The following is an 18,903-nucleotide window of genomic DNA, read 5'->3' on the forward strand; positions in this document are numbered from 1 at the left end:
AGATGTTAAACATGTCTATACTATGTCGATTTTTGGACATGTACCGTAGTATTTCTATTGCATTCTTTAAAGAATCTTGTAAATACTATGGTTTATGAATATGATAATCATTTGGTACCACTATAATCCATCCGCCTGTCTGTCTGTATGTCTATCTATGTCTTTTTTCTCGAAAATGTGTCACTTTGGTTTTCAGTAGCATTGCATGGGTTAATGTAGTTTGTAGTTAGCAAAAATTCTGATATGTATATATATATATATATATATAAATCTGTTGGTCGGTCAGAATCTGGTGACAGGCCGTTTAAATGACCAAACAATAGACACATTTGTTTGATGAATAGCATCCCACATTAAATATTCTTTACCCCAAACACACAGCCAGTCACACAAGCTGCCTGTTTGAGCTTCTGAGCATTCTTTACATGTACGCACACACACACACACACACACATACACACACATGGTGGGACCTAATGAGGGCTTATATCAGAGGTCACAGAGTTTGCACAGCGCTGACAGAATCTGTCCATCTGACTCATAATGCTAATCTGCGTCTCGTAATATTCGAGCTTCATTCTGGCTCGGGTTCAGATCTCACATCGCTCAGGCACAAGTCACAGCAGTCGAGTGTGTGCTGAGATCAAACTACTCAAACGTTCAGCATCCACAACCAAGAAAACATTAAGCCTGTCATGACTATGAGTTTTGTACTGACGATTAATTGTCATACAAATAATTTGAATCTATTTTGTTCATATCGTTTACAGTGTAAGCCTATTTTTTACTTGGAATTGTATATTTATTATGATAATAATGCCTATTTTTAATACTGTGAAAATTAATAATATTTCTATAATTAGTATAATAATATAATATAATATAATATAATATAATATAATATAATATAATATAATATAATATAATATAATATAATATAATATAATAATACCCTTCATTTGAATGGCAAAATGTGATTGAAATGATCATTTTTAGAATTATCTAAAAAAATTGCTATTAGATTGAATAAGATATACAGATGTTTAATTGGTAATTGTGGCAGGCCTATAAAGGGTTATTAAAACTAAAAACATAAAAAATATTTTCACTACTTGAAACAGAATAAACTAACTAAAATACAAAAAAAAAAAATATATATATATATATATAATATATATATACACACAAACTCTGTGGCCTATATGCATCTTTGATATTTGGTAGCTAAATTGTTGGTAGGATGTTGCTGAAGGATACTAACTGACCAAAGTAAAAAAAAAAGTCCATCTCTGCGATAAATAACCCGCAATATACAAATTTTTTCCCATTACAATATCCCTAATTTTAAGCGTTCCTCTTTGCTGGAATGTTCTGATCATATAAACCATGTGAGCAAACTGCCATACAAAAATAATTGCTCCATTATTCAGGATATGACTCACTCATCACATAAAAGAAAACACTTTATCCATCCCTGCATTTTCCAAACTGTCCTGAACAGCGTATGCAGAGTAGACTATAGCGCCACTCCTCAAACATAAACGCCTGAGGCATTAGATCAGACAAACTCTTGTGGCGAAGCATCACCTCACTGTGGTTTCAGGGCGCAGTGTGTATGGAAATACTGTTTGACTTCTGAGCGATACCATATATGGGTGGCGTTTGTGGTGGGGTTGCCACGGCAACAATCAAAGAGCATTTTACAATGTGGCCCTAGGGAGACTTTTCCTGCCGGTTTTCAGAGTATCAAGTTCAAGGAAAACAATAAAGATAAACCCTGATGAGCGCATACGAGTAAACACAGATGGATTCAGGGGTTTCTCTGGAAAGCTTTGTTGCACCTGCACCGGTTCTGCATGGTTTGACGTAACTAACTTTTTAAGGATCAACACGTCCTGCCGACTGAAAGTTAGGACGCGATCAAATTCCATCCGTTTACAAAGGCAGAAATATCCTGTGACGGAAAGATGGTCATGAAAGATACCAGACAATGCACTATATCAGGCTTTTGTTTGCAAAACCTGAAAAGGGAGAAAAGCGCAATGTTTTAGAAAGGTAGCAAGTGTCTTAAAGTGACATGAACACACAGTTCCCGGCACATTTAAGAGGAATAAAATGATGTGATTGTCAGTGAAGCGCGGCACTTTACTTTTACACGCGAGCGGCTCATGTTCTGGTGAATTTATTTTCTCAGTTCTCAGTAAATGTTGCTCCACTCGTCTCTGCGTCTGTTCTGAGTTTGAGTCGCTTATTACACGCATTTGGGAACGAAACATGCGACAACCATATTAACCAACTTGTAATGAGAAACGCTTTAATGTTTGATTAATGTTTGAAAATGAAGAAATTAAAATATATAAATATAAGTATATATTATACATAAACAATAGCAATATTTCTTACTTTAATATTATTAATTAATAAAAATAATAACAATCATCATAATGAAAACAACAAAACATTATTACGATTATTATTTTATAGTCATATTAATACATAATCACAAAATCTTTGGACAAATTGTGCAGCCCTACAAAGTAGCAAAGCAAAAAAAAAAAATATTACTTGCGAAACATTATTATTGTAATTATTATTATTATTATTATTATTATTATTATTATTAATAATAATAAAAAATTATATTTTGTCATATTGACATATAATCTAGGGCTGTCAAACGATTAATCGCGATTAATCACATCCAAAATAAAAGTTTGTGTTTACATAATATATGTGTGTGTATGGAGTATAATTATATTCTATATATAAACACACACACATGCATATATATTTAAGAAAAATGTGTTATTTATATATAAAATATTTATATATAATATAAATTATATATAATATAAATATATATACACAGTATATACATGCAAATATTTCTTAAATATATACATGCATGTGTGTGTATTTATATATAGAAAATAATTATACACCGTACACACACATATATTATGTAAAAACAAACTTTTATTTTGAATGCGATTAATCGCGATTAATCTTTTGACAGCCCTAATATAATCACAACATTTAAAAATAATAATTGTGCAGTCCTACAAACTAGCAAAGAAAAACAATAAAAAAGTACAAATTTCAATACATTATTCCCCTTATCTTTCCTTATCCTAAAAAGGATGGTGAGTAAATGTGTAAGAAGAGTGTTCTCCTCACCTTACTCTTCATCATGTCCTGGACGCGCTCCGACATGGACTGGCCCGCCTTCGGCCTGACGAGGATGTACAGGGCCTTGACCTCGGGGCACGAGCGCAGGAGTTTCTCCACCAGCACCTTTCCCATGAAGCCCGTCGCCCCCGTGATCAGCACGTTCTTCCCCGCGTACCACTCCGAGATCGAGGCCATGATGAGTATGACAGATGAACGCCGGTCCTCCTGGACACTGAGAAACAGACAGAGAATTTACCAGTCAAAACTTGTCATGCTCATCAGTAAGAGATACTATTGTTGGACTGAACCTTCTCTCAAAGGACACTCTGCCAACCGGAAAAATACAGTCAACTGGCTCTCCAGCAGTGACACTTAGACATTAATGTGTGCACAAATAAAGTAACTAAGGATTTGTCCCTTTGCTATGCCCCGCCCTCCATAGTAACTGTTTGTGGTTGCACAACTGTGATGTTGCTAATGCTAAGCGGTGGCTTTGTGGTTTCTTACTGGCTATAAGAGTTTTTTACCATCCACTAGGTGCCAATTGTGCGTCTGCTAATTCAGTAAAGGAACTGCACACATACACTGAATGTTGATACTTAGTGTTCGGTGTTTGTTTAGCACTTGCGTGAGCAATAGTAACAGTTATGTTTGACTTGGCAAACACACTAATAAACAATGAGTAGGTGTGTGTGTGTACAAACGTTTGACTGGTGATGTAGATTCATTCAACCTGGAGCTTTTGTGTTCGTACAGAGCTGACATGGTTTAGTCAATAACATACACTTGTAATATAATATATACATACACACACATATGAACTACATTTTATTATACATATATATATATATATATATATATATATATATATATATATATATATATATATATATACATTTTATTATATATATATATATATATATATATATATATATATATATATATAAAATGTGTATGTAATATATACTTAGTAGAATATATTTGTATAATAAAATAATAATTACAATTATATAAACTAATATTTATATATATATATATATTTTTTTTAAATAGATTATTTATATAAATTATATATAAAAATTCTATACATAAAAGGTTATTATATTATATATAAAATTCCTACTAACTAAAATAAAAGTAAAAAGTAAAAAAAAAAAAAAGTTTTTTTTTGTGCCTTTTTAGCCAAATTCATTAAAAAAAACTGACAGGAATAATAATAAATCTGACAAGTCAAATTTAAGTAGGCTATATGTTAAACACATTGTAAAAATACAATTTGTTAAATAAAATAAATGTTTTTAAAATCATTTTAGTAATGTATCATCTTTGACAGCCCTAAAAACTAAATATACTGAAATGAAGCTAAACCTTAATTAAAAATTGAAATTGAAAACTAAAAATTGGAATGACAAATAGAAAAAAAGAAGTAAACATCCATTTAAAATCGGCATCTACTTAATGCAGTCTGTCATCCTTTCTTCCTCCGGTCCCCTCGGCTTTAAGAGAGTGAAGTAAATCAAGTCTCGTGGCAGCGATTTATGACTCATTACATTTTCTGCCAGCGATTACATCATGACACGAGTCCCTGCGCGGCGTCTGTTCAAGTCTACGGTTCACACAGATTCTCATCTGCTCTCTCCCATCACAAACACCCCACCCGCATTCTGGAGGAAGACTGGGAATACGACTGACTGGGATGAGGAAGACCGAACGGCTGCAGGTCAGAGAGGATTAACACTTGAAAACCCTGTGAATGAATCTGACATTGCTCTCACACACACACACACACACACACACACACACACACACACACACATTCAAAGACTGATACTGTATACGACAGCAACAAGCAATCTGTCCTACCAGGGAGCCAATTATCTCAGGTTATTTTTGCAGGTCAGTGAATTTAATTGGAGAAGCCGCTTCCATAGTGAGAGGTATTTAATACAGTACATTCCGACACATGTATGATGGCATGAAAGTGTGTTAACCACTAATAGCTGATCTCAGTACAGTCTCTCACTCCGCAGGTGTCAGGCTCAAATCTCAAAACTGCTGTTACAGACTCACGGGAGATTCACGTTTATTTCCCCTTCACAAAATTCAGACCGGTAGTGCTGAATTGTTCATATTTTTCTAGTGTTTTTTTTTCTCTTCTGTTAATCTTGCATTGCCTTTCCCTCCAGGCTCCAGCTTGCTTTTTGTTTCATTTGTGTTTACTATAGACCGTTCAAAATATACCACAGTTATATACCGTTCAAAAGTTTAGGGTTGATAAGATGTATAAGTGTTTTTGTTAATTTATGCTCAGCCAGGCTGCATTTATTTGATTAAAAATACAGTAAAATTGTAGCCTGGGAAAACCCAGACAAACGTCCGGCAAATTTAGATTTGCTCTGCAAGTAGTCTGGCAAAGAGCTCATTCAAGCCGACTTCTAATCCGTCCAAATCGAGGCACCAATCAGAAACGTTGAGGCGGGCTTTACACGATGACGATCGCTCTGATTGGTTTTAGGTCTATCCAATTGCGCCCAGAGGCATTTGAGCGATGTCCATTGGTGAAGCGCACTAATTTTTAAATGCATTATTATATTCAAATTGCGAACACATGAGGACAGTCTCAATGAAAGACCCACTGGCAGATGAACGGGCTACTACATTTCTCTCCGAAATGGTAGGAAATTAAATTTAATTTAATAGAGGATTTTAACTGTGACAAGATGATTGACAGGGCAGTTTACACGCGACAGATCCGTCCGATAAAGATGACGAAGTAGTGTGTCCCAAAGCTTGCCTACTTTTTTGCTACACATTCAAAAGTAAATACCTTTTCTTCACAAAAAGAGTACATACTTTTATGCCGTAGAGTAACTTAGGGACGCAGCATATGGCTTTACACGATGACGATCACTCTGATTGGTTTTAGATCTTTGAGCGACGTCCGTTGGTGACGCCCCTTTGGAAATGAGTTATTAATGCAGCTTTGCCAGACCATAACTCAGTTACTACTGAGAATGGTCTGGTTTTAACCAGGCTAGTAAAATTGTGAAACATTATTACAATAAAAAAAAAAAACGCTCTGGCTGCTCAAAACGTATTTCAAACCGTCTTTTGCATCACTCTTAATGTGACACAACAATAACATCAAAACCAGTGACGGAAATGCCGGAAGTATTCATACGATGTTGAAATGGTGTATATGTCCAGAGATTTCTGCATTTTCCTGTGTGACGGAGGAGGTCTGCACTCGACGGGACACTTATTTGAAGAGCGAGATGTTGCACCTCCATTTTTCCTGCATCCGTCACAAGTTTTGGGTATGGGTTTGCCTACGTCATGGTCATGGTGTTAATAACTAAATAGATTTAAAATTCCCTCAAGCACATTTAACTTCTGTGTTTTAAGTAGAAGTTTACAATGTTTTTATTGAATAACAGCTTCATGGCATTTGATTTTTGGAAGTAGTTGAAGTATATCAGTTCCTTCTAAAGCTCTACAGGTATTTACATCAGAGAATGGCTTCCTCGACTGACCTCAAGAGCATGAAGACGCTTTGAACAAGAGCAAACACAACATCCTCTTTCCTGCACGGATACACACCGGCCTCGGAAACAAGCTCTGATGTTTGAGGTTTCAAACCTTTAAATGTTTGATGTTTCGTCTTCAAACCAAACTTCAGCAAGTTTACAACCCGTCTGGCTAGAGCTCTTCCCATAATGTTTAGCTCAAAATTTTGATAAGCTCAAAATGTTTCAGACCCTGTTTACACCAGTATTTAGCGTCGTCCACTTGTGATCCGATCGACTAAAACGCATCTTAACACCAGGTGTAAACAGGGCCTCTAAGTCTTGAGTTTGCCTTGTCTTTGCATAAGTGACTATTTTAGGAGCCTTAAACAAATGTACATTTGGCAGCTTTCAGTGTAATCCGGCTGAAAAGAAATGCGTTTCCTAAAACTATTCCTAAATTGATTTCCTCATGATTTGAGTCACACATTACATAAAATCACACACAATTACAAATAAACTTAAAGAATATCTCCCCCTTTGGAGTGACTTTGTAACTTTGCAGACATTTTTCATGCTCAAACAGCAACTTTACACACTAAAGAAAGATAAACATGTCAAAAAGCGTAGTAGGTCCTCTTTAACACATGCAAACATATGTCAGCAACACTGGTGCGATTTATTATGCACAACTTCAGCAGTGTCAGATACGAGCTAAATTCCAGCGGCGATCTGATACAGTCCTGATACAATACACCACAACTAAGTCTTTTTATTTTGGGCTTGAATTACGGGAAGTGCCGGCGAGAGCAACTTTATATGGGCGTCTGTTTCTGCGTCTCTTCCAAGAATGAAGACACAAACACGAAGCAGCCTAACACACAATCACTCTCACCGGCCAACATAACCTCGTCTGGGGTTATAAAGGACACTGCGTACAAAACAAGCATGAACTCACAGGAAACAAGCTTCCCAAACAGGAAGAGGATTTCAGATCTGTTGAGATCCGCACGGATTACCGATTACAGTTTAGAGGGCTGTTGCAGGGTCAATACAGGTTATACTTTATCATCATCACAGTTGTATGCACTTGTAGTGGAAGTCTATGGGAAAGACATTTCACTTGTCCAAATGTCACTTATGCTGTACATAGATATTGAGATGTTTTGAAGTCAAACCTTTCAGGAGATTTGTGTGTTTGACCCAACATTGATAATGTTTGTAAGAGGTTCAACCAGGCGCTCAGGTAAAGTTATAACGTCCGTGATAGGTGCTCTTGGGGTAGGGAAAAACATCCAAAGAAACAAAAAACAAGTCCCAGGCACTCAGTCAAATTTCCAATGAGGAGAAGGATAAAGTTAAAAAGCCTTTTTAACTTTATCCTTCTCCTCATTGGAAATTTGACTGAGTGCCTGGGACTTGTTTTTGAATCATAAATGTTTCTTGAGCAGCAAATCAGCATATTAGAATGATTTCTGAAGGATCATGTGACACTGAAGACTGGAGTAATGATGCTGAAAATTCAGTTTTGATCACAGGAATAAATTTCTGTTCAGAAAATTTAAGTTCAGAAAGTTCAGTCAAGTTCAGAAAGTTCTACGACAAACTAATGCTACTGATAGTAGGCATGTTGACTCGCTGCCATTAGTCACATTACAGCATTGAGTGTGTGTGTGTGTGTGTGTGTGTGTGTGTGTGTTGATTGATTTGCCCTACATCAGTTAAATATCCTCTGGGAGCAGCGAGAGCAGATTGCTAACATCATTAGCTAATGCATGACTCTAACACTCGCTGCTCTGCTCAATGTACATTAAGATATGGCCAATAATGACATCTCATTAGAACAATACACTTTAAAGTCTAGCACAATGCATCCACGTTTATCAGTGGAGTTCGCGGAGGCAATAATATGTCAAACAAATGGAAAGTTTCTGTGGATGTTAAAGGTTCTTCATTGAATCATCAATGCCAATAAAGAACCTTTCATTATTAAAGAGGACCAAATATGCCTCAAAGTCTTGATTTTGTTTTTGGGTTCTACTAGAATACATTATTTTTCCAATATTCTCCATTGTTGCAGCTCCTCTCTTCCCAGTCTGTCAGTAACGCCAGAGCCCGTCTACGGAGAGCCTTGGCACTTCCTATTCAGCCCCATTGTATCGATCTTGGTTGCAGTTCCATTAGAATTCCACTGGAGGTGATCGCGGGCGAGTGCAGACTGAATGGGAGTCTATGGGGCTAGACGGCTAAATTTGTCTCTTTCACCCGATTGCCGTTGAGAAATCTCAGATTTTATTGTAGGTTTTGCAAGTTCAACATGGGTTATAGGTCGAAAGTTGAATGAACGAGTACTTATTTCTTTTCGATTTCTTACAGGTTGAGTTGTTGTTGCCCATAACACGCTAGCATTCTGCTAATGACGTCAGCATTCTGACGTAATTGACATTTTAAAAGACTTTTTAAAGAAAATAAGTGACTCTAAAAAATCTAACACTCAGCAATGTGTAATTTCTTTGCATCTCCTTTCGAATACAACATTCAAATTACCAGACAAAAAATTATATCCTGAGAAAAGTGGATTTTGAGGGGTATTTCACCATAGACCTCCATTTATTCTGCACTCGCCTGCGAGCGCCCACGCATGGACAGAGACGTGTTACTGCAGCCAGTCCAGAAACCGGAAGTAAGCAGAGAGTGCCAATTCTCTTCCTATTAGACATTCTCTGGTAACGCTCTGTTTAGTTCCTGTCTCTATGAAGCCCCTCCTTCTGAAAAGCACACTGTGCTCTGATTGGTCGGCTGGATCAGTGTGTTGTGATTGGTCAAGCGCTTCAATCATGTTTGGGAAATGTCCCGCCCCTTACCATAACCTGCAGTTTCAACACACTACTAACTAACTCTATCAGGCCCCGCCGCTTTATTCTGCGAATTCCTTGGGCGGTAATTAATTAGACAAGGAATATTTTTTGACAAGATTGTGAAACACTTTTAAAAGCATTTTCTTAAAACATGCATTTACTAAATAATGTAGTTTTTTATCACATAAATCCTTTCTTAAAAAGAAACCAACTTCACAACATGCCAAAGGAAGTTGCACAACATCATTCATTCACTCACTCACTTACTGACGCCACTGTATAAAGATTCACATCAGAGAATGTCGCAGCTCAAGATGCCTCAAAACATGAAAGTCAAACAATTGAGTTCCAAAGGAAACACCGTCCCGAGGCTACAGGTTTGGCGTACATTGTGTGCTGATTGCAAAAGCAACGCAAGACATACTTTCTATAGCCTGGCCTGCCCTGAGGTTACTGAAGTGAAAACATTCATGTTCTGTGAGTCGGAATCAGTCATTCCTGAAACATTTTAGCATGTCAGACACTAAAGGCGACGTTGGGACACAAACAGAAGAGCAGGTATGACTGTTTGAGGTTATGGATTTATTGGGTTACATGAAAACAGGGGCATTAATCACTTTTATGCAAATGACATATTTTCCTGCAAGAAGCTGAGGTGTATTTGGGAGTCTGGGTGCTCAGAAACACTTGGTTTGCTATGCATTTTCAGCTAAAAAAAAAGTCATTTATTTTATTTATTCATTTAAATAACATTTCATATTTATTACTCTTATTATTTTTTTAATAATAAGATCAGGTTGATGGTTGCTGTTCTTGCATGTACTTGTGTTATTTCATTTTCACAAGTGAAAACTTGTGTGGTTCACTTTTATTTTGATTTCCTTGCATCGTACGATGAATCCACTATCCATTTAATTTGATTACTATTAATAAGACAGAATGCATATTATGGTTTTATATATATATATATATATATATATATATATATATATATATATATATATACACACACATGATTCAGGTGGAGAAACTGAAAAAAAAATGTCATTACTATTAGTTGTGGTGTCACTATTGCTCATAGTTAGTGTTAAACTAAGATTATATAATTAAATATTACAGTTAAACGTACTCATCCAGCATTTCATTAGTTTTGAACTTTAACCGATTTGACTAGTGATTTTAGTCTTGTAGATAATAAAAGCAGGTGAGAAAATCCCATTAACTTTCACTGAAGAAGAAACCGGAGACATCTAGAAACCAGAATATCACAGACACTTGACAGTAAAAAAAACACCCTAGCAATGCTAGCAACTGAATAAATAAATGAAAGAATGAATGACTATCTATCTATCTATCTATCTATCTATCTATCTATCTATCTATCTATCTATCTATCTATCGATTACCATTTCAGTCATTTCCGACTCTTGGTGATTGTATGGGTGAAACCGGAGCACCCCGAGGAAACCACGCAGAAACAGGGAGAACATGTCCGGGACCTTCTGGCTGTGAGGCGACAGAGCCGCCCCAAAGAACGACTTTCTATAAATACATCAAAAATTCACCTGTTTAATAGGGCAGCAATGGATTGTTGCTAGTCTAGCGGCTCTGTCAGAAGTGGTTCTGGCTAATTAGGCTTGTAGTATAAATAGCAGCTCCAAGTCACATTAATTATAGTCCAGTCCAGAGGGAAATACACAATTAAAATGACTACAAAATCTATTATGAGTAAAAGGAGAACAAGACTGTGCGATGTAAATATAGAAGCACTAGGGCTGGGTTTACATCCTCGGCTATAACTGTAGGCCAGGAACAAAATAATAGCAGCATTCAAGTATCATTTCTTGTTTTTATTTATACACTCATAACAATAATGGTTCTTTATCTGAATATATGGTTCCATGAAGAACATCTTTAACATTCACAGAATCTTTACATTCCACAAAAGGTTCTTTATTGTAGAAAAGGGTTATTTCGATTTTTAGAATGTTCTTCACACAAAGAAAAATAAAATGTTATTTTTGGTTTAACTGTTCACTGCATGGTTCTTTGAGGAACCAAAAAAGTTTTTTCTATGGCATCACTGCAATAAACTACCTATTGGAACCTTATTTTTAAGAGTGTATTTCTGTTTACATTTAATTTTTAGTTCAAGTTTTAGTAAAAGTTAATTTTTTGTCATTTTTATAATTGATATATTATATAATTTAATATATAACAATGACACCTTAAAATAAAGTGTATAATATAAAAAAAAAAAAAAATATATATATATATATATATATATATATATATATATATATATATATATATATATATATATATATGAATGAACCTAAAACTGAAATAAAATAATAAAAGTCATATATATATATATATATATATATGTATCATATATATATTTCAGTTTTAGTAATTTTAGAGCATCATGATAAACTAAATTAAAATGAAAAATGTTGCTAACTGAAATAAAAAAAGTTGTCATATATTTGTATATATATTATACACTTTATTTTAAGGTGTCATTGTTACAGTGTAATTATATATTTAAGTACTGAGTAATATTAAGCAACTACATGTACTTCCTATAGGGTTAGGGTTTGGTTGAGTGTTAGTTACATGTAATTATGCAGAATTTACTGTTATTTCTTTGGTAAGCATGTAACATAATAACAAGGACACTGTTAAATAAAGTGTTACCTAATAACCCTGGTTCAAGTTTAGGTTTTAGGCTTTGGTTCTATGTAAATGAATGCTGAATCTGATCCGCTTTGCTCCTGTTATGACTTTCAGCTTATGCATAAGAAGCACCACATCACATAACACCATCTTCACTGTCAGTGTCAAGATGGTTAAAGCTGCGAGAATTATTTATGCTGCGTTTAATTCCGGGTCTGTTTTAAGAGTGAAAACCACAGATTAATATGTGTAAATATACTGGTGGTCCGCACTTCTTGGGTTCACCCCCACTCATTCGTTCTCAGTGTGACCCATGAAGGCCTGCTGATCATCAAGTCAGCTCTAATCTCAACATCCTCGCCTCGAGGTCTCAGTGCTGAACACTGCTGATATAGGAGTGTGTTCAGGGTAAAGTGAAACTAAAGGTCAGAGATACAGTAAGATGACAGATCAGTTGACAATGAGGATTCATCAACAAACGAGAGCCAGGCCTTTAAAAGAGACGTTGCAATCATCTTTTCTTCCCTATTGTGACGTATATCCAAGTGAAATGGCTTGTGGAACAAGAACAAATGTAGTGCTTGATTTTGTCTATGGGGATTGATTAGATGGTTGTGGTTTGCTATTGGTCGATCTCATGTGAGTGACAGGTTGCCCCACCCTCAGGCAAGTAAACATGAGTTAATGAATTTAGAATATAATGATGTGTACAGATTAATTATTTATAATATATGCTGCAATAGTCTATAAAAAAATATTGGATTTCATTGTGACTTGAAAAACGCCCTCCATACACTTTATCCTGGATCTGTCTCTCACTCCTGCATGTTTATCATTGTATACATTTCTGAATGAATGATGCAACTGACACTGATTGTGGACACTATCTGCAGATGGCCCTGTCTGTCTGTCTCCTGCAGGATCAGTATCAAGGTCCAGATAAGGGAGCAGACATCGTATTTAGCACAGCTCTTTTAGTCAAAGCACAGCGTTACGCACGTGCCGTGACTGTATGAACTTGCTGGCATGTCTCCATACATTCTACTGTACTTGAGCTCGCTATATATACACAGGGGTATGTGAGACTGTATGTTGAACATTGAACAGTTTATATTTAATGTTGTTACACAAATGTCCCTTCAGGCATCAGAGTATATTAGATGTAATTTACTGTAACAGTGCAATTCTGTTGAAAGGTGAACCTTTCAAAAACATGTCCAGATCACATATTCCACCCCATAATAATAAAAATAGGAAATTAAATTTTGCCTAATAAAAAACTATTATTTGGCACTGTAACGATTAATGACTCTTAAGTGGCCTACATTTGAGAAGATTTTTACTTTATTTTTTAACACAAAACATAACTTTTCCTTTTGATTTTGGGATGAAATATTACCCGGAAAAGATTCATCCTCAAGTGCAACAATGTAGCAAGGATGATTCGATCGCGCCAAACCTCAACAGTTCAAGAATCATTTGTGCTTCACATTCATCCACCTTTTTCTTTTTTTTTTTTTTTTTTTTGCTTTACCCGCCACCGCAGCTCATGTTTAAACACTGGTGTGACAAGAAACCACAGTAAGAAAGAGGACTTTAACCACTTACTATTATTATTAGATATAGTGACAGCGGTCACCGCTGATGACGCGTCCGCCGACAGACCCGCGTCAAACGCCGCTAACGCGAGCACAGGACATGTTCGGGAATTTAAAATCAGCTGGAACTAAACGCTTTGCTTGTCAAAGTTGTACTTCTTGACAGACCATCTTAAAACGCAGCGGCAAAAGACGCCCGCCTCGGCCGCCTGACGCACCGCAGACGGAACGCATCAAGAACGCGTCCTGTACACAAGGTTTTGAGAGCTGCTCCGGGTCGATAGACTGCTTAATAGATTTTACACCCTTCACTCTTCAATAATTCACATCCAAAACAACCTAAATCCGTTATCAAGCCACATGTGAACGCATCCAGACCGTCATGAGCGCGTTCTCTTCCTCAAGGATGCGTCAACACACCGCGACGCCTTTTCTCTTATAACGGTAGGCTACATTCGGGATTAAAAAGTCAAGCTACATTTTGATCTCAAACAGAAGAAAGCAGAATATCTTGCCTTACCTTGAACATGAATCACGCCGGGTGAAGATGTTCCGATCCTCACTCTCTCTCCTTCTCTCAACGCGTGTGCGCGCGCCACAGAGCTGCAGTGAACGCGCCTCTGGCGCAGCGCTGGAGGAGACTCAAGCATGTGTGTGTGTGTGTGGGAACTGGGTGTGACTCCAAACACACACTTAACACACTTACTAAGCTTAAACTAAAAGTGTCCGGCTTTGCACTCCCTTATTCAGGACTGGTATTGATCAGCTTCACAGACTATTATATAAATAAATATAATAAGTAGGCCTATAAACGTTATAAAATGCAACTAAACTCTATAAAAGATTCTAAAAAAGTGATTCTGTAAAGTTTTACGTTTAAGTTTGTACATTTAAAAGTTTTTCTGTAAAAGTTTTCCCCCACATGCTTATTATACTGTAGCCTTATAGGCTTAAAGGACACAAACCTTAAAGTCTTCAAGCTATTGAAATTGCCCAGGAAAAAAATGCAGTATCAAATATACTAGTTGAGTAGCCTGCATTTGTATAGGTGTTGAAGCCACACAAAGCCACTGCTAGAGAAAATGAGACAATAAAAAGTGGCTTTCATTACTGAAAGGTTTAAACAGACCTAAAGAATGCTTATAGTGCTTTGATGGACTCTAGTTGAAGACTAAATAATTCATAAGTACTCAAAAGCACACTTGCACTTGCAGTGTTATTATTCCTCGTTTAGGTTAGCCATAACTCAGCTTGTCCATCAATATTTTGTTCAAACTTTCAAAATTTAAATCTATAAAAAGTCATATGTTTTCGTATCATAAAAGTCATTCACAAGAGCAATGATTAACAGATATAATGGTGGAGCATTCTGCAGTGTTTCACAGCTGAAGCGAAAGAACATTTTTGTTCTTATCTGAAAACGATTTGTTTCCTGCATGTTGTTTTTTCATTCTTTTACACTGTTGGTACGATTAACAACATGAGACAGCGATTACCGGAATAAATCTTATGCAAATATAGCCTGCATGATCATCATAGTGGAATTCCAGACAGCATGACGAAAAACAAGCTGGATGGGAAACGAGCACGATTATTTTACAGAACCAAAAGTCGTAACGACAATAACACCATGGTACAAAGTCGACTGAATCATTTCTATGCCACAAGACAATAGAAAAAGACCATTCGGATAATATTCTACACCAGTCCTCTGAATACTTGCACAATATGCCTCTGTTTAATAAGACATTATGTTATCTTAGCAATTACTCATGTCATGATCAAGACAGAATCAAGTTTAGAAAAATAAAGGTCCTTTATTGCCATTGGTCCACGAAGAAGAATCTTTTTATTGCACAACAGGTTCTTTTTTAGTTCTTTGTAAGAGGTTCTATAGATTGTTAAAATGTTCCTCGCCCTCTTTTGTAAGCTTTGTTTTTAAGAGTGTAAGCACCTGTTCACATTTTGATGGGTGTGCAAAAAAAAAAAAAAAAGGGGGTTGGGATTCATTTTGAAACGATTTTCACTTAGAAACATTACTTTTTCTATCATTTGCAAAGAAATGGCAAGTAACACGTTGAATTAAACATAAAAGTTTGAAGTAGAATTTTCTCCAAGAACTCCAAGAATCTTTTATTTACAGCTTCAAAAAAACTTTTATCTAGCCTTTTTATTTATTTACAGTGTAACAACTGGCCTCATTGAGTCTCTTTTCCTATGCAAATGTTAAGTTAAAACATTATTTAAATGACATTTATAGAATGTTCATAACATTATATACATTTAATATGCACTCTTAAGACCTTCGTCTTTATGATGTTTCTACTTGAACGTTCTCATAACATTGAGAGAAAACCTTCTGAGCACATTTTCTGAACATTCTTATAATGTTATACTTGTAATAGTTTAATGTTAAAATGAACCTTCTTGGAATATTACAAGGTGTAAACGTTCAAAGAATGTTAATGCGAGTAAAAATAGACGGTCTAATCACGACAAGACATTTTAACGCTTTAGAAACATTGAAAAATCACTGTAGGCTACTCAACGTTTTCAGAACATCAGTTTCTGAGTGAGTCCAGAGAGGACTTTATATGCTCATCTAATGTCAGACAATCCGAGAATAAAGTTTGTTCAATGCACAATCAAGGTAATCTCTGTGGTTCAGAACGAGGCGTTTAATTCTGGATCGTCTATAGAAAAACCCAGGAACATGCCTGCACTGTTATTGGCTACTTTAGGGAAGCACCCGGTTTCACGAGTAGACAAAAAACATATTACACTTAATGATATCTGACCTCCAGACAAGTTAGCGCAAGCCGAGACACACTCTGTGCAACTGCATTAGCAGTGTCTGGGAATATAAAGAGTTTCGTGTAACTGTAGTGTTCTGCCTGCACAATTAGCCCACACATAATTATCTTGATGCATTAACCAAAGGCGCTTAACTATCGTCAAAAGTGTGCGAGCACAGTGCATTATCTGCAGGAATGGACGCTCAAGCAGTCTGTTCATGTGCATTTACTCGAGGTAGGCTATTATTATAGCAGAGCAACATTATTTCAGTAACATTCACAGTCCAGTGGCGGGCCGTGCATTTCACACCTAGGCCTTCAGTGGTGTCCAACCTGAATTAATAACTTTTAATAGTGTAGCAGCGCACAGACTCTCTATAATTGTTGTAAAATTGCTGTTTTATTTTGCACCGGCAGTTATAGGGTTAATGCTGTCGGTGAGTTCGGAAAAGGCCGGGTAGAGAAACTAGCGAGTGAGTTCGGCTTGTGTGTTAGTGTTCAGTTCTTGCGTTCCGATTATAAATTCAGAAACGGAGACTCCCTTGCCTGGTCCTTCAAGGGTTAAAATAGTCCCTTGTTAGACGTTACAATAGTATGAATGTTGAAAATAAAAAAATAAAAATTTCGATCATAAAATTTACAAGAAAAGTTAGGAATATTCACCACGGAAAAAACGGAGGCCAAAAATGCATTATACTCACCAAAAATACTTTTTTTTCTTACACAAAATCCATTTTAATTTCTTTCCTCAAAAATACTTAAATTACTTGGTTGTATAAGTTATCTGTGCGTTTCAGTCCCAACAACCTTTTCTATCGCCATCGAGACTAATGCTGAAAGTCGAGTCTGTCCCGTTGTTTTTCTGGCATAAGTTTTAATCGCTTTAGCGACACAAACATGACGATGTGTACAGCTGACCCATGCTCTCACACAGATTTTTGGACGAAATCAATGAGATCAGCGAGACTTTGCCTTCAAAATCAGTCATGGCATACATTACAGCCAGTTAATTCTGTTTTTATTCTGGACAGATCGAGTAGGTGGTTCCCAATCCTGGTCCTGGGGACCCACAGCTCTGCACATTTTATGTCTCCTTTATCTGACACTCCCAGTTCAGTTCATAGAGCTCTTTCCTAACGAGATGGTGATCTGAATCAGGTGTGTGTTAAATGAGGGAGACATACAAACTGTGCAGAGCTGTGGGTCCCCAGGACCAGGATTGGGAACCATAGTGTTCCGTGACTCTGCGTTAAGATGGATGAGGCTGAATAAGGGATTTTTTCCCGGTAGGTTTTAGGAGGGAAAGAAATATTAATATGTGGGTTGTAAAACTATTAAATCTACAGGAATATATTTTAGTTTATGCAGTTTGCTACAGATGCGGTTAACTATAGCTCTATTAAGTACACGTTCTGAACCATCCAATCAAAGGACGTGAACGCCTGCTAGATGATGGTCCCTGTGTAGTCTAATCGAAATATGATTGGCTGATTAAATCTGACAAATTATCTGATTGGTTAAAGCAACAGTTTCATTGCAGGCGCCCATCAAGGCAGATTTCTTTGGCCATAGCAACACATGATGGCTGAAATATGATTGGATAAAAGCTGACATACACTACTGGAAGCAGCGCAACCAAGAGAATTAGAGCTATGAATTTTGGATTTTTAAGAATCCAAAAGCTATGGAATTAAAAGAATGGGCTGTTGGGAATAATTTAATACTCATTCATGGAAGAAATATATTAAAGTGCAATTCTGAGTGTTTAGGCCTTGCTGGCACTGACGGCCCACTGATTCACACCTCACACCCATAATTTGACTACACCTTCAGCCTACTTCCCAAATCATTCCACCCATAATTAAAAAATTACATAATTAAAACTTGTTTGAACACATCCTATAATTTATATTGTATTGGCTTCATTAAGAAAAAGTACATCTTGCAACATGCGTTTAAAACTAGTTTGTGTAGTAGTTAACCTAACCCATATCCAGGGATCATGTTTTATCCAACATTTGATCAAATGGCCTACTTCAGTACAAGGTGACTTATTTCACCAGGAAACACGTTATTTGCTGATGAAATCATACCATTGTATATATCTTAATTAGGGCTTACATGGCGCCCTCATATGGCCATTTACTTTTAAATAATATGATAGTCCCTTCCTTCAAAGATCTAATTTTTTATTGCAACCATTTCATTTAATTCCCCCAAATATTATCAGATTGACCAGAACCCCCCCTCTCTCAGGACTACAAGAAAAAGCAGGATTTACAGGATTCTAGTAGTC

At 36.3% G+C, this 18,903-nt stretch overlaps 1 protein-coding gene across 1 annotated transcript in view; it reads right to left on the reverse strand.

The window, feature by feature from the left end:
- Positions 1-14,425, reverse strand: part of LOC307157952 (fatty acyl-CoA reductase 1) — a 34,099-nt gene extending 19,674 nt beyond the window's left edge. Inside the window, exons 1-2 of the mRNA XM_079869997.1 lie at positions 14,333-14,425; positions 3,178-3,403 (exon numbers count right to left, since the gene is read on the reverse strand). Coding sequence (XP_079726123.1) covers positions 3,178-3,366 — 189 coding nt within the window. The 5' untranslated portion in view covers positions 3,367-3,403; positions 14,333-14,425. The remainder of the gene's footprint in view (positions 1-3,177; positions 3,404-14,332) is intronic.
- Between the last annotated feature and the right edge of the window lie 4,478 nt (positions 14,426-18,903).

This window comes from Squalius cephalus, assembly GCF_949319135.1.
Source record: "Squalius cephalus genome assembly, chromosome: 4".
Classification (NCBI taxonomy): Eukaryota; Metazoa; Chordata; class Actinopteri; order Cypriniformes; family Leuciscidae; genus Squalius; species Squalius cephalus.